The sequence below is a fragment of the Aulonocara sp. 'chitande type north' Nkhata Bay genome, linkage group LG4 (genome assembly GCF_057382095.1).
Source record: "Aulonocara sp. 'chitande type north' Nkhata Bay isolate Kocher_YH1m ecotype deep benthic linkage group LG4, A_spYH_male_GT1.1, whole genome shotgun sequence".
In the NCBI taxonomy this organism is placed as follows: Eukaryota; Metazoa; Chordata; class Actinopteri; order Cichliformes; family Cichlidae; genus Aulonocara; species Aulonocara sp. 'chitande type north' Nkhata Bay.
This window is the reverse complement of record NC_141347.1, coordinates 24,032,507-24,059,462: the sequence shown is the minus strand read 5'-3', so window position 1 is coordinate 24,059,462 and position 26,956 is coordinate 24,032,507. Positions and strand designations below refer to the sequence as shown.

Genomic DNA, 26,956 nt, shown 5'->3' with positions numbered 1-26,956 from the left:
TGGCTGTAAGGCCTGTGCTCTTAAAACAGGAACCATTAGGAAATGATCAATAACAGTATGGCACAAGGCCTTTCACATTGTTAAAGTTTTATTTTTCAAAATGTCTAAAAATTCAAGACAAGGTAAAAAGAAGACACGCTCGAAGACTGGTCGATCTGTATGCAGAGCAAGCTCAACCTAAAAAGACACATACTGGTCTAGCTTTCCAAAATAAACTTATACAAAACATGGAAAAAAAATGTTGCACAAAGAGCACTATTAAAGAAATGTCCATGTTGGCTACAATGCAGATGAGTGAATTCTGTTGAGCCCACATGAATACTGAGGAATCAAGAAACGAAGCCGATTCGGCACCATGAGAGATCGCGTACAGTACGAAAACCCGTCTATCGAGAGGAGTTGGAGCTGGAACGAGAGCGGTGACGCCTACGACCGGGAGATCTGGAGCGAGAGCGGCGGCGTGCTGGCGATCGCCTCCTTGGGGAGCGGGACCTGCAAAAACGTAAATCAATAAGTAAGTGTGGAAGGGCATGTAGGCCTGATAAAAAACACAAATGTCAAACACGAATGGAAACAGTAACTGGTCGAATCATTCATAGTACCTTCTCCTCATGCGCGGTGGGCTGCGACGCCACATAGGTGGTGGCGGGGGCATTCTGCGGGGTGGAGATGGTCTACGGGGTGGAGGGCGGACTCGCTGAGGCAGCACAGCACAAGCAGTGATTTCCTGTCCATCAATCTGACCTATTCGTAAGAGTCAACAAAGAGTTACCCAACACGAACGCAAGTCTGTCTAGATTAATCTTCCATGACGAAGCCACAGAACTACCCACATACCTCCGTCCATGTGTTTGAGTGCCTTCTGGGCCTCCTCGGGGGTCTCAAACTCCACATAAGCACAGCCCCTGTGCAGGTGCGGGTGGAGTCTGTCCATTGGCATGTCGACTCCTTTGATTGTCCCATAAGTAGAAAAGATTTCCTGGATATGTTCCTGTTAAACAAAGACATAGCTGTTAACATAAAAACCTTTGTGTTCTAAAAATATAAAATTTAAATTAAAATAATTACATTATGTAGGGAAAGTTTTTATTTTCAATTCCATTTTTGTAATATATCTATATTATGGCTAAAGCAGTTTCTGGATGGATGCAAACTGCATTTTGTTGCCTTGTACTTGTGACATGTGCAATGACAATAAAGTAGAATTCTATTCTATTCTTATTTACATAGCACTAAATTACAACAACAGTTACCTTAAGGTGCTTTATACTGCAAGGTAAAGACCTTATAAAAATATAGAGAAATAGGATTACCACCTATGAGCAAGCACTTTGGTGACAGCGGGAAAGAAAAACTCCCTTTAAACAGGAAGAAACCTATGGCAGAACTAAGCTCAGGGAAAGACAGACATCTGCCAAAACCAGTTGTGGGTGAGGGGAGGAAGACAGTACAAGAACATGCTGTGGAGGAGAGCAGTTATTTAATAAAAACTAATTACTAAATGTAGAGTTATGTATAAATATCAGGTGGGGAAAAAAGCCAGTGAAGAAGAAACCCAGAGAAGCCTAGGGAAAATAAGAACTAAACCTTATTAGAGAAAAAAGCCGAAATGGGCAGTAAAACATGAGATGCTTTTACCCGGAACAATCTGACAGCTGTAACATTCACACTTAGTGTTCTGATTTTTACATCAGGAATTTTGTCACTAATAAGCGATGCCCCAAAACACCCAAATTTCACTTTTAGGCAACTATCTGTCAGTTAAGCTAAAGTACTGTACTGGTGTGCAGCTGGTATTACAGAGGAATGTAGAAAAATCAGTGACAACATGTTGCCACAGCTTTAAAGCCCAACCAATGTATGATTTGTCAGATCAGTACTGATATTTGGCGATTTAAAATCCTTACTAAGAAAAGTGCAGTCACAAATGTGTTTTACTGTTACAAGTTGTCGCCTGTTTACACTAATGGACTCTAGATCGCCTGGTTAATGTGTTGCAAATAGGAAAGTTGCAGTGTGCCCTCTGGTGGACAAACTATTTAATCCCAACAGTAATAACATGCTTGAAGGACGTTTCCTGTGTCTCCATTTATGTCAAACACCAACACAATATATCAGTATATTTATACTGATATCAATATACCCCCTCTTTAAATCAATATACAGAAGGTCGTCTAATTATTGGGGTTTTCTATCTATTATTGTTAGGCCTTATAATATAAAGTAACTTGAGCCGACTGTAGTTGTAATTTGGTGCTAAATAAATTTAATTTAATGTAATTTCAACCCTTAGCTGCATAGTGTGTTATCGCCTGTTTTCCCCTCCAGTGTGAGTGGTCCTCAGGTCTCCCTTTTGCTATAAAAACCAACCTTGGTGACATTCCTGGTGAGTCTCCCCAAGTAAACTTTAGTTGGTTTAGGTGTTGGGCTTCTTTTCCGGCGTTCCTTGTCATCTCTGGTCTTTTGTGTTTTAGAGCTGGAAAATCACAAGCAAAACACTAAATAACCAAGACTCAAACAAGAGAACATACAACACATCATTGTGCACAATTACCAAGCAGTTGCATTGGATGAAGAGACTTACACAGAGCGGGAGCGGCGACGGTTATCGTGGCGTCTGCGGCTGGGGCTCGGAGAACCCGAGGAGCTGGAAGACGAAGAGGATCGGGAGCTAGAAGAGCCGGAGCGGCTGGAACCAGACGAGCTGGATCCGCTTGAAGAACCTGAGCTGGAACCAGAACTGCTGCTCGAAGAAGAGCTAGATCTGGTGACAATCAATAAAAAAGAGAAATATATGACGAAAGAGGACAGATTTTTATTTTCAACACTGGGATAAAGGATCCCATTAAGAGGGCAAACCTGCTGCTGCTGCTGCCAGTGGATGCGCTGCGGCGTTTCCTTGCTTTCTCTCGTCCTCTCTCCTTCTCTCCTTCCTTTGTTCCAGGCTTTTCTTTGCCTCTGTCTTTTGTTTTTTCATCCTCCTTCCGCTTTGTAGGTGAGGGTGCCCTTAGATGAGAGGAAAGCCACTGTTATTTTGATATGTTTACGTTAAGAATAGCACAAAGTTTGCTACTTTAAGATTATTTTCACTGCAAATAAATATATTTTTACTAAATGCTTAATTGAAAAGTTGACAGAAAATAGAGCTCAACATATTTCACGGTTCTAAAGATAAAAGCTTTTTAAAACACAAAGGTTTTTGTTAACAGCTATGTCTTTGTTTAACAGGAACATATCCGGGAAATAAATTGTATTTTAGGTCATATGTTTTCTGTTAGGTAGTTACTGTTTCAGAACAAAATAACAATTAACTGTACTGAGGAAATAATACAAGTTTTTCTAAACTTACAATACTTGAACAATTCGTAACGAGCAGCAGCCTCAAATCTCTTGATCTACAATTAGAACATCCTTTTGACATGTTTAAATTTGTATTAATTCGCCCATTTTCTCTACAAGCTTTAATTTTTGCCTCCAACTGCTGGAGCCCATACCAGCTGTTACAGGCCAAAAGGCAGGGTACACCTAGAAAGCCTATCACAGGGCAGAGACAGACACCGATTCATACATTCACATCTATGGCCGATTAAGAAACATCGGCCATGTATGCAAGAAAATGCCTTCCTGTGTTTTTTGGTTGTGGGAGGAACCCACTCAGACATGGGGAGAGAACATGCTAACTTCACACAGCAAGGCCCCAGCCAGCGCATTCAATGGCAGGACTTTAAATGGTAAAATCTTAAATGGCCTGCATTTGTATAGCGCTTTACTCAGTCACTAAGGACCCCAAAGCGCTTTACACTACATTCAGTCATTCACACACACATTCACACACTGGTGATGGCAAGCTACATTGTAGCCACAGCTGCCCTGGGGCGCACTGACAGAGGCGAGGCTGCCGGACACTGGCGCCACCGGGCCCTCTGACCACCACTAGTAGGCAAACTCAAACATGGGGCTAGTATCTTGCCCAAGGATATTTGGCATGCAGCCAGGAGGAAGCCTGGGATCGAACCACCTTCTGACCTGCTCTGCCACCTGAGCTACAGTCACCCTTTATTTATTGCTTTGAAGTAACAGTGCTAACCACTGCACCTCTGTGCGGCCACTTCTGTGTCCATTTAGTTTTCATTAACAAGTATGGATTTAATTCTCCCTATACATCTAAGTACTAAGCGGTCTGATATTGGAACCTTTAAATGCTTGGTGTCTATGGATGTCTTCTTTTCTTGAATGTTTTCAGGTTAATGCAGGTTAATGTTATATTACTACCATCAGAGTCATTCAGGTTCTGTATTTTTCATTATGTTTTGCTACTACAGTTTTCTTCAGTTTTTTTTTTCGTTTTCCGTTTAATTTAGTTTAGGTTTCCTGGGTATGTCTGCATGTTTAATATACCCATTAATTTAATTTGAGCTTTCTTTATTCTCTTACCGTCTACATGTTCTCCTTCATTACATCTATGAACATTCTTTATGGTCTTACTCTTTTCCTGTCTAATTTTGTTGACCCCGGGGTTTTAAACTCATCCACCATCACTTCCTCTACGTTTTTATAATCTGGCAGGTATTTGTCACGTGCAGATTACATTATTATGATGTAAGCAACATTTTGTTTGTGTGTGTGTGTGTGTGTGTGTGTGTGTGGGGGGGGGGGGGGGGGGGGGAATCTCCAATATATATGTCGAACAAAGCCTCTTGCCTTGTATTAACAGAAATTAATGGACATTATTTAAATAGTTTTAGAATTATTTGTCTTCTTATTAGATTTTTATAGTCAACTTTCCATAATAACATTGTTTATCAAGGGAAAATAATCATTAAAGTAAACTAGTTGACTTCACATCTAACATCTTGAGCACGAACGCGCCGCCATTGAATTTCATTCAAACAAGAAGAAAGCGACGCGCGAGCTGCTGTTTCACCCAAAACCGACTTCAACTGCGATTAGAAAATGTCGCATAATTTTCCGCATAAGCCTAAATACGTTTTCGGGTTTAAAAAAAGCTCAACTAAAGATAAATAAAAGGTTAAACTTACATGATTTCCAAAGGAGCTAGGCGCAGTTCGACCACTTGCGGCCTGAGAAAACGTCGCACGGTGATGACGATAAGCGGAAGTTACGTGACCACCTGAGCGCCACTTACAACTCATTTGTTTATTTTACATTTTTTGACGACAAAATGTGAGTTTGTAAGTGAGCGCGTGTGCGACCCAGCGCACTCGTGGAATAACCTTGTTGTTTCGTCGAGCTGCGTGAAATGAAATAACCGAACAGGAAACATCGATCGAGCTTCCTTCTTCTAGATCAAGTGAGTGCATCACTTTCTAAGGATACTGTGCTAGCTGAGGTGGTTACCCCGCGCAGCTAACACGGAGTTACTGTACAACACTACCTTCGCACTCAGCAATAAAATGCCATTGTTTAAAAAATAATCCTACATAGGGTAATCCTACCCTATGTTTTTCTTCTTGAGGAAATTTTAATTAAATTTAAAAAGCACACAGCTTTGTTCCTAGAAGAACTTACAAAAAGAAGAAATAAATAAAAAACTGTTTCTTATGCGCTGGATTTATAGTTGGTTGTATTTCATATTTATATGATAATGTAAGATATTGGCAGTGTTTTCAGTTTCCTCCGTTTAGCCAGTAAGTTGATCTTTTTGTTATGACAGCCACATTTCCAAAGAAGTTTCCTGATTTTGTAGTTTAGCTTGACATGATGATGTCTTTTATATTAGCAGGAAGAATTCATAATGACATTCAAAGTATCTGAGATGTGAGGTAATCATATCCTCCTCTATAATGGACATTTGTTTTCGATCTATGTCTTTTGACTTATTTGAGTTACCCTACTAAGTTCTAATGTATTAAACCGAGGACATCCTGGGCTTTCCATCGATATCTCACATGTTTGGGTGGCCACTTTTAGCTCCAAAGAGGATAATTACAATTTACTATATTATCATATGTGTATTACATTTGTGCTATGAAAAGTGTTATGACAAAGTATTTGCCCCCTTCCTGATTGTAAGAAATTAGAAAGGAGGCAAATACTTTTTCACAATATGTGGATTTTTAGTTTTTTAATTTCAAAGCTATTGCCAAGGCTGCTATTACCCTACACCTCTAACATTGTTACAGAGATCCCACTTTCCTATATTATTATACATATTATTATTATTAATAATAATATTATTAAAGATACTCTAAATTTCACTTTTTTATGACAGGTCAGAACAGGTGAATTCACCATGGGCCGGCTCGATGATGCTGCAAAGCACAAAGTGGTAGAGCTGCGAAAGGCTGGCCTGAGTTTCCGTAAAATCAAAGCTGTGCTGGAGCTGGAGAACATTAAGGTTTCCGCTCAGGCCATCTACTTGTTCCTGAGAGAGTTCCAGGGGAGGCCGCCAGGGAGGGTGAGACCTGTAGAGCCTGGAAGTAGCACATCACCAGCACAGGTGCAAGCTCAAACTGGAGCAGTACAGCAGAGCTGGAGTAACATTCAAATCCGAAACCTATTACGGGATTCATCTCAACGTCTTGGCTTCCCAGCTGCTGCTGACTTTGCTAAACAGACTCCCACCAGCTCAGAGGGCTCTTCCTCCGGGGAAACCAGTGGAGGCAACAGGAAAGAACAGCAACCTGAAGAACATAAGGATGAAAATGATATCCAGATTGTCAGTGTCACGTCACTTGCACAGCAGAGCCAACAAAGAGCTCCCCAGTCCACTCTACCAAGGTCAGAAACCTGTGCTATGACTTCCACACCAGCAGTGAGGCGGAGAGTCACACCTTCTCCAGCCACTAGTTCAATGCTGGCAGCTCGAAAGAGAATTTTGGATAAAGCATTGTCACACAGATTGAAGGTACCTAAGCATTAGTGTACTGATGTGTACTTAGTGTCATAATCCCAGTTGTACCTCTTATATTTACTCTTCAGGTGCATGGAATCTGTGTAATTTACCATAAACTAGCCTCCAAATATTATTCAGTCTTTCATACGTTGTTTTTCACCAGTTTTCAACAGTGGCATCATTGTTAAGGAGAGATCCATCAAGTGTCCAGGGCACTGACATGAGGAATGCTGTGCCACAGCCACCTGAAACCTACGATCTGACCACTGAAAAGGTGAGATACATTTAGCTTTAGCTAACACTTAGCTTTTGAATCCCTTTTACTAAACAAAGATGTGAGTTTATCACCATCAGAGAGTACCTGTTAAATCATAGGCTTTATTTCTCCTTACACAATTTTAGCTGTCACCTCATGGGAGTGATATGGTCGGGTCTTTAGACTCTTTATCGCCACTTTTATTTCTCTTAAAACATTTCTGTGTTTTGTATTTGGTAAATTTTTTGCTTGACCCAAAAAAAAAAAAATTGTTATTTTCTGATCTGAGTCTGGGAGCCTGGCCATACAAACATCATCTGTTGTTGAGCTTTTTGTTAGTACGACTGCAATGTGAACACCATTTTAAATGAAATGTTTTCAATGTTACACAGACTGTTACAGGGAATCAGCCTGGAAGTAGCAGCGCTCCTAGACGTTCTCTCACCCAGAGACCAGGGCTATCTGTTCGTTCCCTTCCTCCTCCCCCTCATCCTCCTCTTCGAGTTGGGATTCGTCTTTCTAACCGACCACAAGCACCTTTAACATCTGCGTCTCCCGGGGGCGCTGTTATCCGCATACAGGCCCCCGGGAGTCAGGGTGCTCCTCGTACTGAAGGGAACCCAAGTCCACAGCAGGCAGCCCAGGACGCTGGAGTCAGAAGCGGTTTCCAGGATCAGATTCAGAGTTTGGGCTCTGAAGTGCGCAGCTTGGGCCTGGCAGTGAAGATGCTTGTAGAGCAGCAGTGCCGTCTGGAGAGGGAGCAGTCGCAGCAGACCCAAATTCAGAAGCAGATCCTCAACACTCTACAGACCATTGCAACCAAAATGAGTCATGGTAGCAGTGTTCAAAAGCAGAAAAACAAGACTCCTTCACCCTCTGCTTTGGCAGCAGCTTCTGCCTCTACCTCGTTTAACCAAGACACCTTCAGTTTTAGTCAAGGCACTTACACTCAGTGTAGCCAAACCCAGCCTAGCTACAGCTCTTTAGAAGGTTTAGAAAATGTGGAGGCCTTTAAATTGCCGGGACTCAGTCCTACAACCGTGAATGGGTTTCCACCATGTAGCAATACTGAAAGCCTTCCTCTTACTCACACCCCTTCTCAAACACAACCTTATTCAGCTGCATATATTCAGCAGACCAGTCAACCACTCATGCCTCCCTACACGCAATCATATGTCTCCACATACAGCATACAGTCACATCCTCAGACTTTCAGAGCATTGGAGAGTAAAACATCGGAATTCCAAAGCAGCTGCTCAACAAGGACTTTCCAGGACTGCAGCGTTTCCACTCAACCAGTGCTGAACTCGGACCACTCTTCACAGGACCAGCAGATCAATATTATCAAAGTGGAAGGACCATAGATGGCTTTAGATTCCACACACTGTTTGAGGACCACAAGGGCTTTGATGTACTTTTTTTTAGAGTGACTGTAGCATTATGAACATGTTTTCAAATATAACAATAAACAATGTAGCAAGTTTTTTTTTTTTTCCCAAAGGGAGAGGGTACAATCAGCAATAGGATACTACAATCTTTTAGTAAATATTATAATTTGTATTTGCTACAGGCAACAAATAATTCAGACATTTTAAATGACATGTTTATCTTATATCACCATTACTGGCATTATCAACTGTTAATTTTCATACATCTGCACAAACTGATTATAAAACACAAGGACCTTATTATGATCCAAAGCATGCTTCCATTTCACTATTTTAGAGATGACAAGCCATTCTCATATAAAACTGAAAATGCTTAAATAAAAAACAAAAAGGAAAACGTGATTCTTAAAAGGGGCGATTCAGGACAAAATCACGTGTGTGTATATTTTTTTTCTGTGGTATTTGTATTTATCCATCTAGATTGGTGACGAGTTTTGGGTGTTTGCCTTATTTTGAATATAAAGGAAGAGGACAACACTTTCATTGTTATGCTAAAAGACAAGTAATGGTAATGCTTCTTTCTGTAAAACTTTTTTTTTGTTATACAGAAAAAAAATCTGGTGCTTTTAGCCTTACATGCTGTATACTGTTGTGGGCATAAATGGGTAGTAATTTAATTATTTCTTTTAAGTGTGTTTTTTTTTCAGGGTGGAATGATTGTAATGCATACATCTTTAATGACTTAAAAAAAAAAAAAAAAACAAGAATTGGTTGCCGTTTGAATTTATCTTGGACTTTCTCTAATCCACACAGGACCAAATGTCTTTTAACTTGACAAGGCCAGCTCCTATTAACTTCTTGCTAGTGATCATGTTTCACTACAACTGGCAGTTTCTTTGTGTAGCAGATAGATGGATAGATGCAGATTCCAAGATTAAATAGTTTAAATAAGTTTAAATAATTGTAAGTTATTCAGATGTGTAACCACTTTGCCAGAGTGAAAGAATACTCAAACTGTCCCCCTCCACATGAGAGGAAATTGGTTAGGATGTTCAGAAACTACAACGGCTCAAGTCTGCCATTAAGTGGAAACTGCTGGAACGCCAGCGTCACCATCCACAATGAAGTGAGGCCCTGGGTTCTAATCTGCCAGCTCGTCAAGACCGTAGGTGTGAATGTGAGTGTAAATCTGTCTCTCTGTGTCGGTCCTGCGACAGACTGGTGACCTGCACAGGGCATACCCTGCCTCTCGCCCTATGGCATCTAGAATAGGCTCCAGCCCCTGTAACCCTGAATTAGATGAGGAGAAAAAGATGGAGCAATTTAACCAGTTTAATCATTTAAAGTTACTTCTACCAAAGAAGAGTGGTCAAATAACCAGCCACATTTATGCCAGAATTCTGCTGATGGTGACCATCTGGTCGAAATAGAGCTTCCTGAGGAATATTTAACTAAATATTAGTTGGGTTATATGCATATATTTGACCCCGTGTGCATTAGAGAAAATAGACAATAATTTATAATAATGTATAAACGGAAAGTTTAAAGAAATCCTTAAAACCCGAAATTTACCATGACATTCATCCCCATGATGAGTACATTTCTGACCATAACTGTACATCTCTAGACCAACAGAGGGATACAAATAGCCACCATTACAACTCAGCTGAGGGGAGTGGCATTATAATCTCTTTGATCAGCTAGTACAGGGTCACTGAATCTAGGGCTGTGGCATTTACCTACTGGGCCAATGCAAATATGGGCCCCTCCACTATCTTCACCGTGCGCTCATGTACCTTGTTGAACAGAGTTCGGTGTGTAAAAATTGATTGATACACATGAGGAAACAAAAATCAAAAGGTCAACCTGAAAAGCTAAGAGAGAAAAATTTAATGAAAGTAGAAATAGATGCAGTAAAATGTGTCAAATTAACCAAATATTGTACATATGCTTCCATTTGACCCTGAATGACCTTTCTGAGCTGTACACATAAGATTAGGACTCTGAAGTTAGGACAGTTTTACGTTGCTTCCATCTAACTGCAAACATTATACAGGACAAATACATTGAATACTAGCCTGTGTTCTTACTCCTGCTTTTTTTGTACATTTATTGCATTTTGCTTGATGGTTGTGTGATTTCTGCTGTCTGAACAACAAATTGTCCTTTAGGGATAATAAAAATATCCTTGCTTCTTTATTGAATTCTTGATTTATTGCCAAAAATGTTTCATGAGGTTACAGTGGCTTTAGACCACCAAAATCTAATTAATTCATCCCTGATTCCATGGTGTTTGTAGCCAAATTTTAAAAACTTCACTCAGGGGATTTATGATAGGTGTGTTTAAAAACAGCAAACTTGGTTTTAACAATGACAACAATACCTTTGATAAGAACAAGCAGATCAAACTCCTACAGCTTGTTGTTAGCGTTTTTGTGTAACCAAAATGGTTAAAGAAAAATAGCACTTGTGTGTTCTACACTTTTAATCTTTAAAATCTGCTGATGGCACAGAGCTTATGAGGTAAAGGGCTGAGGGTGAACCCTACAACTGGTGTCAGATCCAGGTCATCTCCAGTCATTCCAGGTGGAGGAGTGAATCGAAAGCGCTGGAGGAGGGAAGCGAAGAAAAGGAAAACCTCCATCTTGGCCAGACTCTCTCCAGCACAAACCCTCGACCCTGCAAGAAATCAGGGAATCGCAAACTGTTAAGCCATCTTAATGTTTGTCTTAGATTTTATGTCTTAGTCTTATATTTCTTTGTGTTAAGAACCCACACACTTACCTAGAGAGAATGGGATAAAGGCCTCTCTCCTTCTAAAATTGCCTTTCTCATCCAGGAAATGGGCTGGATTAAAAGCAGAACTCTTTTCCCAGTTATTCTCATCACAGTGAGCTGATGAAAGCAGACCAATCACTGGGGTTCCCTAAAATATGGAGAAGATTGCTTTCTCATTGTCTTAAGAGCACTCATGAAATAAATTTTACTTAAGTTTCCGAAAATTAACTCATATTGTAAATGACCAAAACAGCAATAATGTGTATGCTGAGCTAATTTCTTCCTTTATATGTATTCATTAACTGTTCATTTCTATATTAGGCAACAAAAAAGTCCTGAGTTTAATTACTTGTTGTACATTTTACATAGTTTTGGTTTTTTTTTAAAACAAAAACAAAAAAACATTTATAGCAAGTTGCATTTGTCAGGGGTTTTTCTTGTTATTTTAGCCTCCCCCTGTGTTCCTTTTGTATCTTTTGTGCAGTAATGTTATACAATATATTCATTCCTTATTGTTTTCTTATTGTAACTGTTTATTTCAGTACATTTGTTGTTAAATAAAAAAAATAAAAAAATAACCTATAGGGTAAGCACCCATAGTTTTCAGTGATTTTTTAAGACTAAAATCTTATTTAAAATTTCAACTTGTGATAATTTATGGATATGAAAATAAAAAAAACCCCAAATAAACAGACTAAGATCTACTATAGTTTGAGAACAACGACAGCTTAAACACTGTAAAATGTAATATTGTGTTTAATTAAAAATATTAAATAGGCTGAACTCAGTTTTTATAAATTTGTTATTAGAACTCGATTTAAATAAGTTACCAGTACTTTTTAGGCAAAACCGCTGATAAACTCAATTTATTTGAGTTGCCTTAACTTAGAAAAACTAAGTAAGATGGAAGTTTTGCTTCTCAGTGCGGAAGGATAAAAGATGTGTTTTGAAAATGCCCCGTCACTACCGTCGTCCTCCCTCTCGGATCAGTCCGCATGTTCATGGTGCCAGCATTTGTTATCAGAATCAGAATCGTGTTTATTGGCCAAGTATATGTGCAGACACATACAGGGAATTTGGGTCCGGTAGATGGTGGCTCTCAAGCACAGCAATGTAAATCTCACACACACACACACACACACGTGTCTATATATACACATTACACATACATACACAAAGCTGTGTAAACCAACTATAAATAACGAATCTAACTTCTATACATAAAATACAGAAATGAATGACGTGGAATGAATACTACAAAATGTACATAAGGTGCAGTTGCAGTCTGGCAGTGGGAGCAGTGTGACAGGTCAACTGTTAAGAAGGGAGATGGCGAGGGGAAAGAAACTGTTCCTGTGTCGGGTGGTCCTGGTCTGCAGGCTTCTGTACCGTCTGCCAGAGGGCAGCAGATCAAAAAGTCTGTGTGCAGGGTGTGAGGGGTCTATGATGATTTTCACTGCCCGTTTCCTGGTTCTTGAGAGGTACAGATCCTGGATGGAGGGCAGGGGGGTGCCGATGATCCTTTCTGCTGCCCGTTCAGTCCGCTGCAGTCTGCTCCTGTCCTGTTTAGTGGCTGCTCCATACCAGACTGTGATGGAGGAGCACAGGACAGACTCAATGACCGCAGTGTAGAACTGGATCAGCAGCTCCTGTGGAAGACTGTACTTCCCCAGTTGTCTTAGGAAGTACATCCTCTGCTGGGTCTTTTTGAGGATGGAGTTGATGTTGGTCTCCCACTTCAGGTCCTGGGAGATGGTTGTACCCAGGAACTTGAAGGTCTTCACAGTTGACACAGGGCTGTCTGATATGGTGAGGGGGAGCAGAGTTGAGGGATGTCTCCTGAAGTCCACTGTCATCTCTACAGTCTTAAGAGTGTTCCGCTCCAGATTGTGCTGACTGCACCAGAGTACCAGCCGCTCAACTTCTTGCCGGTATGCAGACTCATCACCATCTTGAATGAGGCCAATGACAGTGGTGTCATCTGCAAACTTTAGGAGTTTGACAGCCGAGTTCTTGGAGGTGCAGTCGTTAGTGTAGAGGGAGAACAGTAGTGGTGAGAGGACACATCCTTGAGGGGCACCAATACTGAGGGACCGGGTTTCAGAGGTGATCTCCCCCAGCCTCACTTGTTGCTTTCTGTCTGTCAGGAAGCTGGTGATCCACTGACAGGTAGCTGGTGACACGCTGAGCTGGGAGAGTTTGGAGGAAAGAAGTTCAGGCACAATGGTGTTAAAAGCCGAACTAAAGTCCACAAACAGGACCCTGGCATAAGTTCCCGGGCGGCCAAGGTGTTGCAGGATGTAATGCAGCCCCATGTTCACTGCATCATCCACCGACCTGTTTGCCCGGTAGGCAAACTGCAGAGGGTCCAGCTGGTGGCCTGTAATGTTTTTCAGATGGGCTAACACCAGTCGTTCGAAGGATTTCATGACCACAGACGTCAAGGCGACAGGTCTGTAGTCATTCAGTCCTGTGATGGTGGGTTTCTTGGGAACAGGGATGATGGTGGAGCGTTTGAAGCAGGAGGGAACTTCACACAGCTCCAGGGATCTGTTGAAGATGCGAGTAAAGATGGGAGCCAGCTGTTCAGCACAGGTTTTGAGGCAGGAGGGTGAGACGCCGTCTGGTCCGGGGGCTTTCCTGGGCTTCTGTTTCTGGAATAGTCGGCTCACATCCTGAGTGTGTATTCTGAGTTTCAGGGAGGAGGAAAGGGGGGTGAGAGGTGTGGTGGAGGTCGTTGAGTCTGGATTGGAGAGGGTGGTGGTGGTCGTTGAGTCTGGATTGGGGAGGGTGGGGGTGGTCGTTGAGTTTTGATCGGGGAGGGGCAGGGTGAAGGGGGGAGAGATGGAAGGTGTGTTGGGGGTCAATGTCTGAAGCAATGTCCCTGGGGAGGGGAGGGTGGGGCGTGGGAGTCTGTCCGTCTCAAAAGTGTTTAACTCGTTGGCCAGGTCTTTGTTTGCTTCAATAGTGGGTGGGTGGCGTCTGTAGCTGGTGATTTCCTGCAGGCCCCTCCACACTGACGCAGGGTCGTTGGCTGAGAGCCGTTCTTCCAGCTTCTGGGAGTAGATACTTTTAGCTGCTTTGATCTCCTTGGTCAGTGTGTTCCTGGCTTGCTTGTACAGGACCCTGTCACCACTTCTGTAGGCGTCCTCCTTGGCCTTACGAAGATGTTGGAGTTTAGGAGTGAACCATGGTTTATTGTTGTTGCATGTGCAAAAGGTCTTTGTTGGCACACACACGTCTTCACAGAAACTGATGTATGATGTCACAGTGTCCGTGAGCTCATCTAGGTTCTCAGATGCAGCTTCAAAAACAGTCCAATCAGTGGAGTCAAAACAGTCCTGCAGTTCCTGCTTTGCTGCGTTAGTCCACTTCTTCACAGTTTTAACTACAGGCTTGGCACGTTTGAGTTTTTGCCTATAAACTGGAATAAGATGGACCATGCAGTGATCAGAATGTCCCAAAGCTGCCCGGGGCACAGAGCGATAGGCATCTTTTAGAGTGGTGTAGCAGTGATCCAGTATGATGTTGTCCCTGGTGGGGCAGTCTATATGCTGTCTGTATTTAGGGAGTTCGTAGTTTAGGTTTGCTCTGTTAAAATCCCCAAGAATAATTGTAAAGGAATCCGGGAATTTCCTCTCCAGGTTAGTAATCTGGTCAGCCAGCTCGCACAGTGCGTTGTTCACGTTGGCCTGTGGAGGGACGTAAACTCCGACCAGCATGAAGGAAGAAAACTCCCGCGGTGAATAAAAAGGTTTACAGTTGATGAAAAAACTTTCCAAGTGTGGGCTGCAGTGTTTCTGTAACACTGTGACATCAGTACACCAACCTTCATTAATGTAGAAGCAGACTCCACCACCCTTTGTTTGCCCTGAGAGCTCTGTTTCGCGGTCCGCCCGGTGAAGTTGGAAGCCCGGCAGATTTAAGACAGCGTCTGGGACTCGCTCACTGAGCCAGGTTTCAGTGAAGCAGAGGGCAGCAGAGCGTGCAAAGTCCTTGTTAGTCCGGTTATGGAATAGGTTGAGCAAACCTGGAGAAGCGTCAGCTCAAGATATTATTGTTTTCATTGCTGTGAATCTTTACCTGATACACTGACTTGGTGAGTAAACGTTTACTCTTATTCAAACTGATTTTGTGGCTTCTCTTAGTTTAGCACCAGGTTTATAATCTTGCTAGCTAGTTAGTGTTAGCCTAGCGTTGCTGCTGCGGCTGGGCTCATGTTACTTAAAAACCTTACATAAAAATATGTCTGAAATTTTCTGTTGATTGTTTGAAATAAAAAAGTGAGATAAGAGCCCAGACGAAATTCTTCGGGAGGTGCAGCCGTTAGGGGTGGGGTGTGGGGTCGCTAGCCCCGGGACGTCGGGCTAGCGATTTTGCGAGCCCTGTATCTGATTGAGGAATCACTCATCTTTGGAAAAGAGTTTATTACAGAGAAATGGCTCTTTCCAAAATAAAAGCTATACTATACGCTTCTTCTGGGCTATATTCTCAGCAGCATATTGTAGCGGGTCAGGGCTGTTCGGGGTTCTGTTTTTTACAGTTATGTTTTGTTTATGTTGCCATAGTGACGGGTGACGCCCTCTCGCTGCGACGGTGTGTCCTTCCGGGGTCAGAGGGCGCCCTGTGTGTTGTTGTTGCTGTGCGGTTGCTGCGCTGAGCAGTTAGCTAGCGGCAGCGTTCTTCTGCAGATGTCAATAAACGACTGTGCTCCCTGGCTAGCTCACGGGAAGCAAGACCAAACGACACCTCCGTCTCCTCGTTGTCTGAGCTCGCCACATTGGTGTCAGAAGTGGGATGATGGTGGCACCCCATGTTCTGACCCGAGTGACTTTTCCCCCGCCGGTTGTGACCGGCCGGTGCGCCAAAAGAAGGCACCTGGACATTTGCAGGACTTTGTGTGGGGTAATGGGGTCGTCGGGGACGACTGACCCCTTAGGTGGGGGCTATGTAGCGGGTCAGGGCTGTTCGGGGTTCTGTTTTTTTACAGTTGTGTTTTGTTTATGTTGCCATAGTGACGGGTGACGCCCTCTCGCTGCGACGGTGTGTCCTTCCGGGGTCAGAGGGCGCCCTGTGTGTTGTTGTTGTTGCTGCTGTTGCCGCGCTGAGCAGTTAGCTAGCGGCAGTGTTCTTCTGCAGATGTCAATAAACGGCTGTGCTCCCTGGCTAGCTCACGGGAAGCAAGACCAAACGACACCTCCCTCTCCACCTTGTCTGAGCTCGCCACAATATCAAACATATCAGGTCCCCATAAGGAGAATCATGTGCTAACGGTTGTCTAAATGACTCGGGTAAAGTTTGTAGCATGCATGCTTGTTGTTTTTGTCTGCTTCCACTTGTCTTTGCACTAGGGAAGCATAAACGTGTAGTCGTATTCGTTGTGTTCCCACTAGTGCTGTCAGCGTTAATCTCGTTGAAATGACGTTAACGCCACAACAAGGCAATCTCACGGCAATCTCCTTTAACGAGCTACCCCTGATCGCCCTGTGCGTGGGGCTAGACGGCCAACACGTTAACGAGCTAACTGTGCTAACACACTAGTTCCCACCCATGTAATTGAGCATTACGTGGCACATCCAACATACTGTTTTACTTTAGTCCATGACACGCTTACCTTCAGGGTCATACGTCACATGAAAACCAAAATAATTCCAAACGCCAGATCTAAATGAGGGTGGGGGAGGTTCAATTTGCTATGTTGCAAGGAGAGCTTAACTTCTGTCTCGCTGGCTTGCCCTGCGCTCTTCCTTCTGACTATGCTGTCTGTGTTGAGCGCTCAGTGGATCTGTGCTCGACAGTGCAGCCTAGGCGGAGTAGTCGAACGCAGATTCACTGAGCGCTTAACACAGACAGCATCGTCAGAAGGAAAGTTGATCAAATAAATTACAAATTTTGTATTGTTTGATACATATGCGTACCGAACCGAAAGCACTGTATGAACGGTTCAATATCAATACGAGCATCGTTGCACCCCTAATATATAGATATAGATATATAGATATCTATCTCTATATCTATCTCTCTATCTATCTATAGATAGAGAGATAGATATATATCAATATCATGTTTAACCTGAGTAGCAAAAGACCGCAGGGGGGGGGTTGAAAACAATATGCCAGGAGTTAGCTTTGCTCGCGGACTCTATCAAGCCTTGACCTCCCGGTCAGCTTTTGCTCTGGTGGATAACAGAGCTCTCCGAAAACTTGGAAGCATTTTTGCAAATATGTGATATTTTGATAAATTAAGTAGATATTTGAGCATTACACAGCTACATTCTCGGCTGAATATATCTTAAAGGTTATTTTGTGACCCAGAAAGGGTAGTCTGGGGAAAAGGCAGATCGCATTTGTTGGCCACGGTTGCGAGGCAATGGCGGAGGAGCACGGCTAAAAAACGTATTTTTTCTGGGTCACAAAATAAACTTTTGAGATATTTTCAGGCGAGAATGTAGCTGTGTAAAGTTCAAATATCTGCTCAATTTATCAAGACATCACATATTTGCAAAAATGCTCAGACGTTTTCGGAGACGTCCATTTTTTTTCATGCTTTGTGGCAGCTTTTGAACATCTGTGGCATCTATTAATGTGAAATCTAGACTTTATTTAACAACATAAGCAAACTCTATGTTACAATGATTGCACAGCCATTAAGGATCAAATCAGTTTCTGAAAAATGTTCTGCTTTTTCTCCCTCTTGCTTCTTACTGTCTTTGAGGCTTGGGACCAGCACTCTTGTTGTTGGACAGAAAGACATCAACTCAGTGGTAAGCATTTTGGTTTTCCAATATATTAGCAACTGTCAGTGACATTTATATTAATCAGGCTGGACTTAAATCATACTTTAGATCAACCTGTTTTACTTATTGTTTTATTTGTGCTTTGGTTTGGGGAAGTTGATTCTGTACTGATCTTTTCATGTCTTCTGTTATTAGACTTGAGATATGACTGCACTATGCTGTTGCTGGTGACTCCAGTTAATTCTACAAGACATGCTGTGTAAGTAAACAAACAGTTTGGTCTGCATTTCTTGAAAGATCACATCCCCCAAACTTAGTTTAGAGGGTCTACACTGTTGTGATGGCAGCAGCCACACAGGGGTAAATTAGTCCATTTTTCACTTTATTATTTTGCTTTGCAGTATTCTTCATTAATATAATTCATTAATCATTTGGTTAAACCTAACACTGGTATTATGAGGCGCGCACATAGTAGCATTGTATGGTTTTTCTAAAATGTTTTGTTATATTAATTATGTTTCTCTTTCTTTGAGTTACCTGGGTTTGGGCGGTGGCTGTTTCCTGTCTGGGCAAAAGGTGTGGCTGAGGACTCTGGGGACAAAATGCCTGCTCAGCAGGACCAACCATGGGCTTACCAGGAGCAGGGGTGTTTTAGGTTTAGTTAGGTTATTCTGTGCTTAGTTAATATTAGTGTGTGTTTTTGTTTTCCCCCCTATTGTGTTCAAATGGTTTGGCCAAATCATTATAAAAGCTACCCTCATGTGTCTTTGTAATTAGGTCAGTTTGTGAGTTAAGTTGTGTCTCACTTTGTTTTGTTTAAGTTTCTGGAAATTACTTTTTGTAGAGTTATATTTAGTTGACCTGTTTTATGGGCCTGCTAAGTATGGTTTTGAATTTTGTTAATTTTGGACTTTTTGAGGGTTAAAATAAAGAAAACCCTTTTTGAAGATATTTTTTTGCCTGTGTCCTCTTTGCTTTGGCTGCTTGGTCCCTCACAACTGTATATAGTGAAGTCTGCAAGTTTTCTAACAGCAACATTTGTTTTGTGCTCAAATCATTTTGCACATCATTAGAATTAAAGTTATTGGCCATGTTTGCATAGCCCTTTTTAAAATGATGCTTTCATGACATTATTGTATGTTGGGTGGTGGTCACGGCTATCCAGACTGACAATTGGGACATTGAATGTCACCTCTCCGGTGGGGAGGGAGCCTGAGATTGTCCAAATCTGAGTCTGTTTTATACCAAATGCAGAAAAAAATGTTTTAAGAAAACAATTAAGTTCATGTTCCAAAAAATATGATTGTTTGCTTGCAGGACAACAGGAGAGATGAGTCCTCCGTCACAGATGGTGTGGTCAGTGAAGATGGTTGCCTGCAGGTTCAAGCTCATTGCATCTCCAACCCACATCCACTGTACTTAAGGGAAGTTAAAGACTTTCTTCTGCACCTTACATTTGGATCACCTCGATCCATGATAGTCATTCAGGCCTGGACTGGAAACAAGCCATCCTTAAAATAATACAACATTCCAGCTCATGTGTTGGAATGCAAAACAAATGTGTTGTTTAAATTAGAGACTGCATTTGTGACAGAACAACAAATATTTTATTTTGATTATATAAGTAATGTAAGTAAAAAAAACAAACTTGTGGTGGGCCTAAACTTCTTTTCAGAATAATTAAATCTGAGACTTTGTTTCATTGTGAGATTATAACAGTGATGGCAATATAATTGTTTGTTGTTCAGCAGAACAGTGTCCAGTATGTTGGCTGTTATACTTTGTTATGTTTGAAAATAAAACTTCATTTAACATCATCACAAAAAGTGTTGTTAATTATTTTTAATCATATTCATGGTACCACAAATTGTTTTTTCATTTAGTTGAACTTGAAATGTTTGTCAGTAGGTAAACAATTAGTATTGTACAGTCAGAAATATCAAGTTATTCTTAATACTGCAGACTTGCAATGTATAAGTTGTCCTAACAGTCATCTTAAGTAAGCTTTACTTAGTTTTTTGAGGCAACGAGTTTCCTTAATTTTATTGAGTTCTGGGAACTAACAAGGCTGTACAGTGTACTCAAAATGAGTCATCTTAAGTAAACTTGATCCAATTTTTTGAGTTCTGGGAACAAATGAGCTTGTACAGAGTACTCAAAATAAATAAGTTGTCCTAATTTAGTCATTTTTAGCTAAGCTTTACTCAATTTTTTTGAGGCAACGGGTTTCCTTAATGCTTTTGAGTTCTGGGAACTAATTAGATTTTACAGTGAAGTCTGAACAAAAGTCATTATCCTACATAGTAGCCTGTACGTCTTGGTGAGGGTCCTATAGAGCCCAGTGTGTTAGTTTCACGTTACTCTTGATGCTGTTTGTTCTGCACTCACGTGTCATTTTTAAAAAAAATAAAAAATGTAGACGTGTACAGTGTCACTAATTGGTTCAGAACTGGGACTGTTTGACTTTTGTTTTACCTTCTTGATGAAGTAGGACTGAAAGGTGACATCTTGTGAAACGCAACGTACAATAAAAGGCGTAGTATTAATCACTCTTTGTATTTCATGGATGACAGCGTCAGTGAACGGCAGGCTCTTTCTGTCTCCCACTCGGACCTGGCGATTTTCTACTACCTGATCCAGTTCCTCCTGGACTTTGTCTACAAAAAGAACAAAAAAACAAACCAAGTAATGATTGAAACTGTAGTAGTGTTGTTACACAAATTATTCTATTTAAGAGCAATTTATTAATTTGCTGTTAGGTTTGAATTCATATTTATATCTGCAGTATTCTGCACACTGCTGGAGCTAAGTAAAAGGGACATCTAGCAAACCTATGTTAGTCAGAATAGCAATGACTAATGGTCGAACAAAAATTCAGATTTTGGACAAATTATATCCAAATGTGATCGTATAAGTTTTTGGAAGTCATGAGATTTAGTTCTTTCATAAATAAAATGAAGAACATACTTTAAAAGAGAAACAGTTGATTATGTTTTATATGCTTCAATTTCTTGATTGCTAATATATCCTCACAATATACAGTGAACTCCTTCCCGGTGAAGCCATGGCAAGCCTACTGTGGTTTGTTATTGGTTTTGTGTTTGGTATTGTTTTTTCCGACCTTCTTTATCTGCCACCATCTTATTCTTACCCAGTAGTAGGTAGTAATCTAATAAGTAAATAGACCAGGGAGTGGAAATGATGAGTATTGCCAGAGAGCCAGTTTGACAGTATTCTGGGTTACTAGACAATGGCTATTTGCCCATGGGTAGGACTGTGTTTTTGTTCTAAATCATTTCTCACATTTGCTTTTTATTTGACGTAAGTGGTTCTCACCATCTTTTCTTCCCCTGTTAGAAAAAGCTGCATAACCCGGTCTAAATTTTATGAAAATGTTGTTTTTTGATTTTTCTTTCTTTTCACTTAAAATACCTTTGTTTCATTTCCACATTGCCCAGATATCTGGTGAATGAAGCATCACCAGTAAATAAGTGTATTATATTTCTTACCTTGTATTTCAGGGTACTTGGCCATGAGCATTAAGCCATATCTTATAGTAACAGATGTAGATTCTGAGCCAGCAGTAAATAGGTTGACAACAGTAATCAGTAGGTTGTCTTCGTGATAGTGAGAACTTATATTTTTATCTATATTTCCAGATGCCTTACAAGTAGAAAAAAGGGAAGAAATGAGTCTCAGTAATAAGATTACTTTGGAAAGGTATTTAATCAAATTTAGGTCTTACCTCAAGCTGAATCTTCCGAGCGAGAAATGAATCCACCAAACTTCTGCACATCTGTGGATCAAGGGTGTCCTCTAAACCTTTGATCAATGCTGCGATCTGTCTTCTATTAGCAAAGGCATTCTCTATCAGCTCTTTGCGGGCTTTAACCCAACTGAACAGCATTGGAAAGTAGTTATACAACTGTTGAATAAACAAGAAAGTTAGATTCACCACACATTACCAGTTTAACAAATACATTGTATTTATATGTTTAATTATAGAAAACTGCATAACTGGACATGATATCCTGTTGCTATTAATCTTCGATTTAGATAAGAGAACCTCAAATCCTGTTCGTGGCAGGGCATGGATGACATGGTTATGACTTTGCAGATACTTTGTAATGACTAAATACTATTGGCCTTAATGTCTTCTTTTAACATTCTGAATTTACACTAAAACTGCATTTTGACTAAAGGTAAATAGTAATGCTGATCTACTGAACTTAGAACACAGGAGACAAGAGCAAGACAAAATCTACATTTTTAATCAAAGGTTAATCAGGCTCATGAGGTCAGCAGTCGGAAAGGCAAACAGGCAGACAATAAGAAGGGTTCTAAAACCATTCCAACAGGTTATAAGCAATGGAAACTAGACTAGGTACTAGAAAGAAGACAAAAAACAAAACAAAAAGACAAATAATTACAAACATGTAAAGGAGTAGTAGTAAGTAGCAGTGAGCAGCAAAATAACCTGACAAGTGACAGGGGAGTGAGGATGTGAAGAACTGTTTCTGTCAGATTGTTATCATACCTGCACTGAAGCAGAGCCCAGGAGTTGAGTATTCCTAGTAGCTCGACTCACCATCACTCTGAACTCTGGGTCATCATATTCAAATCTTTTACCATAAACAATCGAACAGATGATATTGGAAACAGCAGCATTCACAGCCTCAGCACTGTCAAAGGCTTTACCTGACAGAAAAAGGAAGGTGTTTTTATTTAAGGACCAACACAGTAAGAACTAGAAGCCTCAGGTAATAAACGTTCACAAAGGCAGGATGCAGGAACAAGTTTGTTTTGTGTGTTACAACACAGCCCTTCCTGATATGTTTGCTCAAGGTCTCCAACCAGGGATGAATGTATAACTACCATTTTATGAAAGCGCTAAGTTGGGACTATGAGTAAAATGAAAATAACAAAATAAATGCAGTCATGCATTTTGCAGTCATTCAGTCACACAATCTTAATTGCTGTGAATTACAAATCACATTTCATTAAACTGAAATTCTTTTCAATGTTGTTTATAAATATATTTGTCTTGAATTTCATATATATATATATATGTGTATGTTCTTCCTCTACCCTCACCCCCCCCCCCCCCCCCCCCCATTTTTGCACATGTCGAGGAGCGTGTCAGGCTACATTACACTGTGTGTTATACTTGTATAACTATGCATGTGACAAATAAAGAACCTTGAACCTTGAATTTAAAGCCAACAACCTGTTCAAATAAGTTAAAGTGTACAAGTTTGAAGAGCAGAATGTGTACCAACATCCCTGGTTAATGACTAATTTGCCTGAGAAAATCTAGTTAAATAAATCGGGATCTGGTGCCTCTGTTACCCAGTGTCGGGTATTGCATAAAGGGAAGGGTCATAAGTCAAGACGCTTTTCTTTTGAAGCTCCTTAGACTATCGGGGAATGTTACAGAATGTGGTTGCACAATGCGAGTGCTGAGTTACATAGTACGTAAAAATCATTAAAAATGCTAGTTATTGCCCTGTGCCGACTCAATAAGTACAGAGTTCCAAACTTCATAACGGCATTAACACCAGCACAAAAGTGTGCGCTGGGAGTTTCATGGCATGAGTTTCAATGGCCAAGCTGTTCCTGTAGCTGCAATGTGTTGATTAAATGGTAATTGCTAGTGTCACAGAAATGGCTTATGTATAAAGATGTTTAATAGATGGTTCCAGCAGTTAAAATGTTCTTGCTTGTACATTTCTGTGGACAATATTGTAAAGGTGCGTTTTCTTGTACAAGAGACATGTTTATCTTGTCACAAAGAACAAGTTTTTGTTACACCGCTATTATCGCGAGGTTTTGCGTGATAATATAGGCTGTGAGCCCACATTTAATAATTGCACTAAGGAGTTCAGCGAGCTATCTGCAAAAGCCTGGTTAGTCTACCAGCTGTTCAAGATATTTTCATATAATTGTATTGTCCATCCATCCATCCATCCATCTTCATCCGCTTTATCTGAGGCCGGGTTTCGGGGGCAGCAGCCTAAGCAAAGAGGCCCAGACCTCCCTCTCCCCAGCCACCTCCTCCAGCTTATCCGGGGGAACACCAAGGCGTTCCCAGGCCAGCCAAGAGATATAATCTCTCCAGCGTGTCCTGGGTCTGCCCTGGGGCCTCCTCCCGGTGGGACATGCCTGGAACACCTCACCCAGGAGGCGCCCAGGGGGCATCCTTGTCAGATGCCCGAACCACCTCAGCTGGCTCCTTTCGATGTGGAGCAGCAGCTGCTCTACTCTGAGCCCCTCCCGGATGGCCGAACTTCTCACCCTATCTCTAAGGAAGAGGCCAGCCACCCTTCGGAGGAAGCTCATTTCTGCCGCTTGTATCCGCGATCTCGTTCTTTCGGTCACTACCCACAGCTCGTGGCCATAGGTGAGGGTAGGGACGTAGATCGACCGGTAAATTGAGAGCTTTGCTTTTACACTCAGCTCCCTCTTCACCACGACGGACCGGTGCAGCGTCTGCATTACTGCAGCTGCAGCCCCAATCCGTCTGTCGATCTCCGGCTCCCTTCTCCCATCACTCGCGAACAAGACCCCGAGATACTTGAACTCGTCCACTTGGGGCAGGAACTCATCCCCGACCCAGAGTGGGCACTCCACCCTTTTCCGGCTGAGAACCATGGCCTCAGATTTGGAGGTGCTGATCCTCATTCCCGCTGCTTCACACTCGGCTGCGAACCGTTCCAGTGTGAGCTGGAGGCCCTCACCCGATGAAGCCAACAGAACCACATCATCCGCAAAAATCAGAGATGAGATTCTGAGGCCACCAAAGCGAAAGCCCTCCGCCACTTGGCTGCACCTAGAAATCCTGTCCATAAAAATTATGAACAGAACCGGAGACCTGAGGCAGACGAGAAGGCAGGTCACCAACTAATCACAAATCACGAATATGAAGCACAAGAGCTGTGAGAACACTAACGTTAGGGGTACAATCATCCAGCGACGAGAGGATCTGTGTTCCAGCCTCAAATAGTGCTCCCGGTGATGATGGGTGAGTGTTGTCAGGTGTGTGTGTGGGCCAAGGGCAGGAGCCCACAGTGAGCTCCGCCCAGGCAGAGATGGAGAGATCAGAAACAGCAATTGTAGCCTTGTGGGGCCGACCGGGCAGGCACGGAGACCATGACACTCCCACACCCAAGTTTTTGCTTCAGCCACTGCCCGAGCCGCATTCCGCTTGGCCTGTCGATACCTGTCAGCTGCCTCAGGAGTCCCACAGGCTAACCAAGCCCGATAGGACTCCTTCTTCAGCCTGGTGGCCCCCTTCCCCTCTGGTGTCCACCATTTGGTTCGGGGATTACCACCACGGCAGGCACCAACCACCTTGCGGCCACAGCTCAATGCAGCAGCTTCGGCAATGGAGACGCTGAACATGGTCCATTCGGACTCAATGTCCCCAGTCTCCCCTTTTTTCTCAGAAAAGTCAGAATTCTGAGATTAAAGTCAGAATTCTGACTTTTTTCTCAGATTTTTTTTCCAGTGGCCCTTAGAAGTGGCAGATGGCCACAAGGTAATTTTTTTTGTTGTTAAAACACAAGTGTTACTTTTGATAGACTGAAGCGCTTAAAGCCTTTGTGTTTTTTCACGGCATTCAATAAATGCAACGAAGCGCCCGTCTTGAAGAAGCCGTGCCTGTGTTGTCATTTCGGAGTTACAATTACAATTTTAAATGAATGAATACAAATTTAAGACTGATTTGTAAAAACAGAGCTATTAGCAAAAGTTAATGTGTCAAAAGGTGTGTTACCTTTTTTTTCTTCAAATACTTCAATCAGGCACTCAGACTCCTCTATGATTTTTTCTTCGATTGCCGTCTTTCCCATTCCAAACTCTTTTAAGTTTGTTAATGCAAAATGCCTCATCTCTCTCCATGAATCTCCACTGGCAAAAACAATTCCTAGAGAATTTTTCAAGTACCAGAAGAAAAGCAAATATTAAAAAGAAACCTCAATATACACACACAGAAAAACATTTTTTCCACCCACCATGAGTTAATTTTAAGTCACTAATAATTGGAAGTATTTCTTTGTCTGAAAAGGCATCAACATTCAGCAGAGCTTGCTTGATCGTCTTGTAACCTGCCAGCACCACTGTCTTTTTGGGCCCCAAATGGACAGTGAATACTGGGCCATACTTCTTGGACAGCTGAAGTGAGTAAAACACAAGGAGACAAAAGTTTTTAAGTTTCTCCACATCTGAGTGGAAATAAATTGTAGCATTTAATAATAAATCTGTTTGCCTTTGCCAACAAACACTGCGTCAAACAAAAAAACTTTATGTCGTGAATTTTTTTAAATTTTAGAAGTCTGTCAAAAACTTGTTTAAAACTTAGAATTCAATTGTTATTTATTAGGCAAATTCAATTCAAAGTTTTATACCAAAATTTGAGCGGGCACACTGGACTCCTCGGAGAAGTAAGAAATTGTTCAAAGAGAACTTTCAACCGCACAAACATTTTTTGTTCAGGAATTCAAGTAAATAATCGTAAATTAGCATCTGCTTTAAAAAATATATAATAAATTATAGTTTAGCATGGAATGTCAGTTTAATTACAGAAACATTCAAAAAAGATTTTGGTAATAGCCAATGCTGTTATTTTAGAGCAGTTGAAGTATAATCTTTACATTGTATGGTGGCTTAATAATTTTGTCAAGCACTGTATTTGATTTTTTGCATACCTCATAGAGCGCAATGTGAAGCGGCTGACGATTCAACTGTAGCAAATTGCCAAACAGCGGCAGTGGCGTGGGACCTGGAGGGTAGTTTCTCTCAGAAGCAAGTTTGGTGCATATTAGATAGAAAGCAAGTAAGATCACAACTGTGATGAGCAGAGATGTTACATTCGGAGTATGTAGTAAAAAATCTTCCATTGCAGCCATACTGACCTAGAAACAAGAGTAGTCTGCCTTACACTT

General features: G+C 41.5%; 3 protein-coding genes across 4 annotated transcripts; 1 reads left to right on the top strand and 2 right to left on the bottom strand.

Annotated features, from left to right (window-relative positions):
• Positions 1-114: 114 nt before the first annotated feature.
• Positions 115-5,254, bottom strand: rnps1 (RNA binding protein S1, serine-rich domain). The gene is made up of 7 exons (XM_086289299.1): positions 5,040-5,254; positions 2,860-3,006; positions 2,585-2,764; positions 2,371-2,476; positions 838-991; positions 603-744; positions 115-492 (listed from the first exon to the last, which is right to left on the bottom strand). Coding segments are annotated over exons 1-7 (837 nt in total). The 5' UTR covers positions 5,042-5,254; the 3' UTR covers positions 115-386.
• On the top strand, positions 5,093-11,175 carry LOC147332625 (uncharacterized). The gene is made up of 4 exons (XM_086289287.1): positions 5,093-5,311; positions 6,233-6,868; positions 7,020-7,130; positions 7,505-11,175. Exons 2-4 carry the CDS (start codon positions 6,254-6,256, stop codon positions 8,474-8,476), a joined length of 1,698 nt encoding a protein of 565 aa, XP_086145413.1. The 5' UTR covers positions 5,093-5,311; positions 6,233-6,253; the 3' UTR covers positions 8,477-11,175.
• LOC147332624 (cytochrome P450 2K1-like) lies at positions 10,368-26,956 on the bottom strand. 2 transcript variants are annotated; one of them, XM_086289290.1, is made up of 9 exons: positions 26,720-26,956; positions 26,027-26,186; positions 25,789-25,938; positions 22,552-22,712; positions 21,760-21,939; positions 21,524-21,677; positions 20,541-20,671; positions 11,285-11,426; positions 10,368-11,179 (listed from the first exon to the last, which is right to left on the bottom strand). In XM_086289290.1, the coding sequence occupies exons 1-9, from the start codon at positions 26,918-26,920 to the stop codon at positions 10,992-10,994; spliced, it is 1,467 nt and encodes a 488-aa protein (XP_086145416.1). In that variant the 5' UTR covers positions 26,921-26,956; the 3' UTR covers positions 10,368-10,991. The 2 variants fall into 2 exon arrangements, with proteins under 2 accessions (XP_086145416.1, XP_086145415.1); XM_086289289.1 differs by having other exon boundaries at positions 20,490-20,671; positions 26,720-26,953.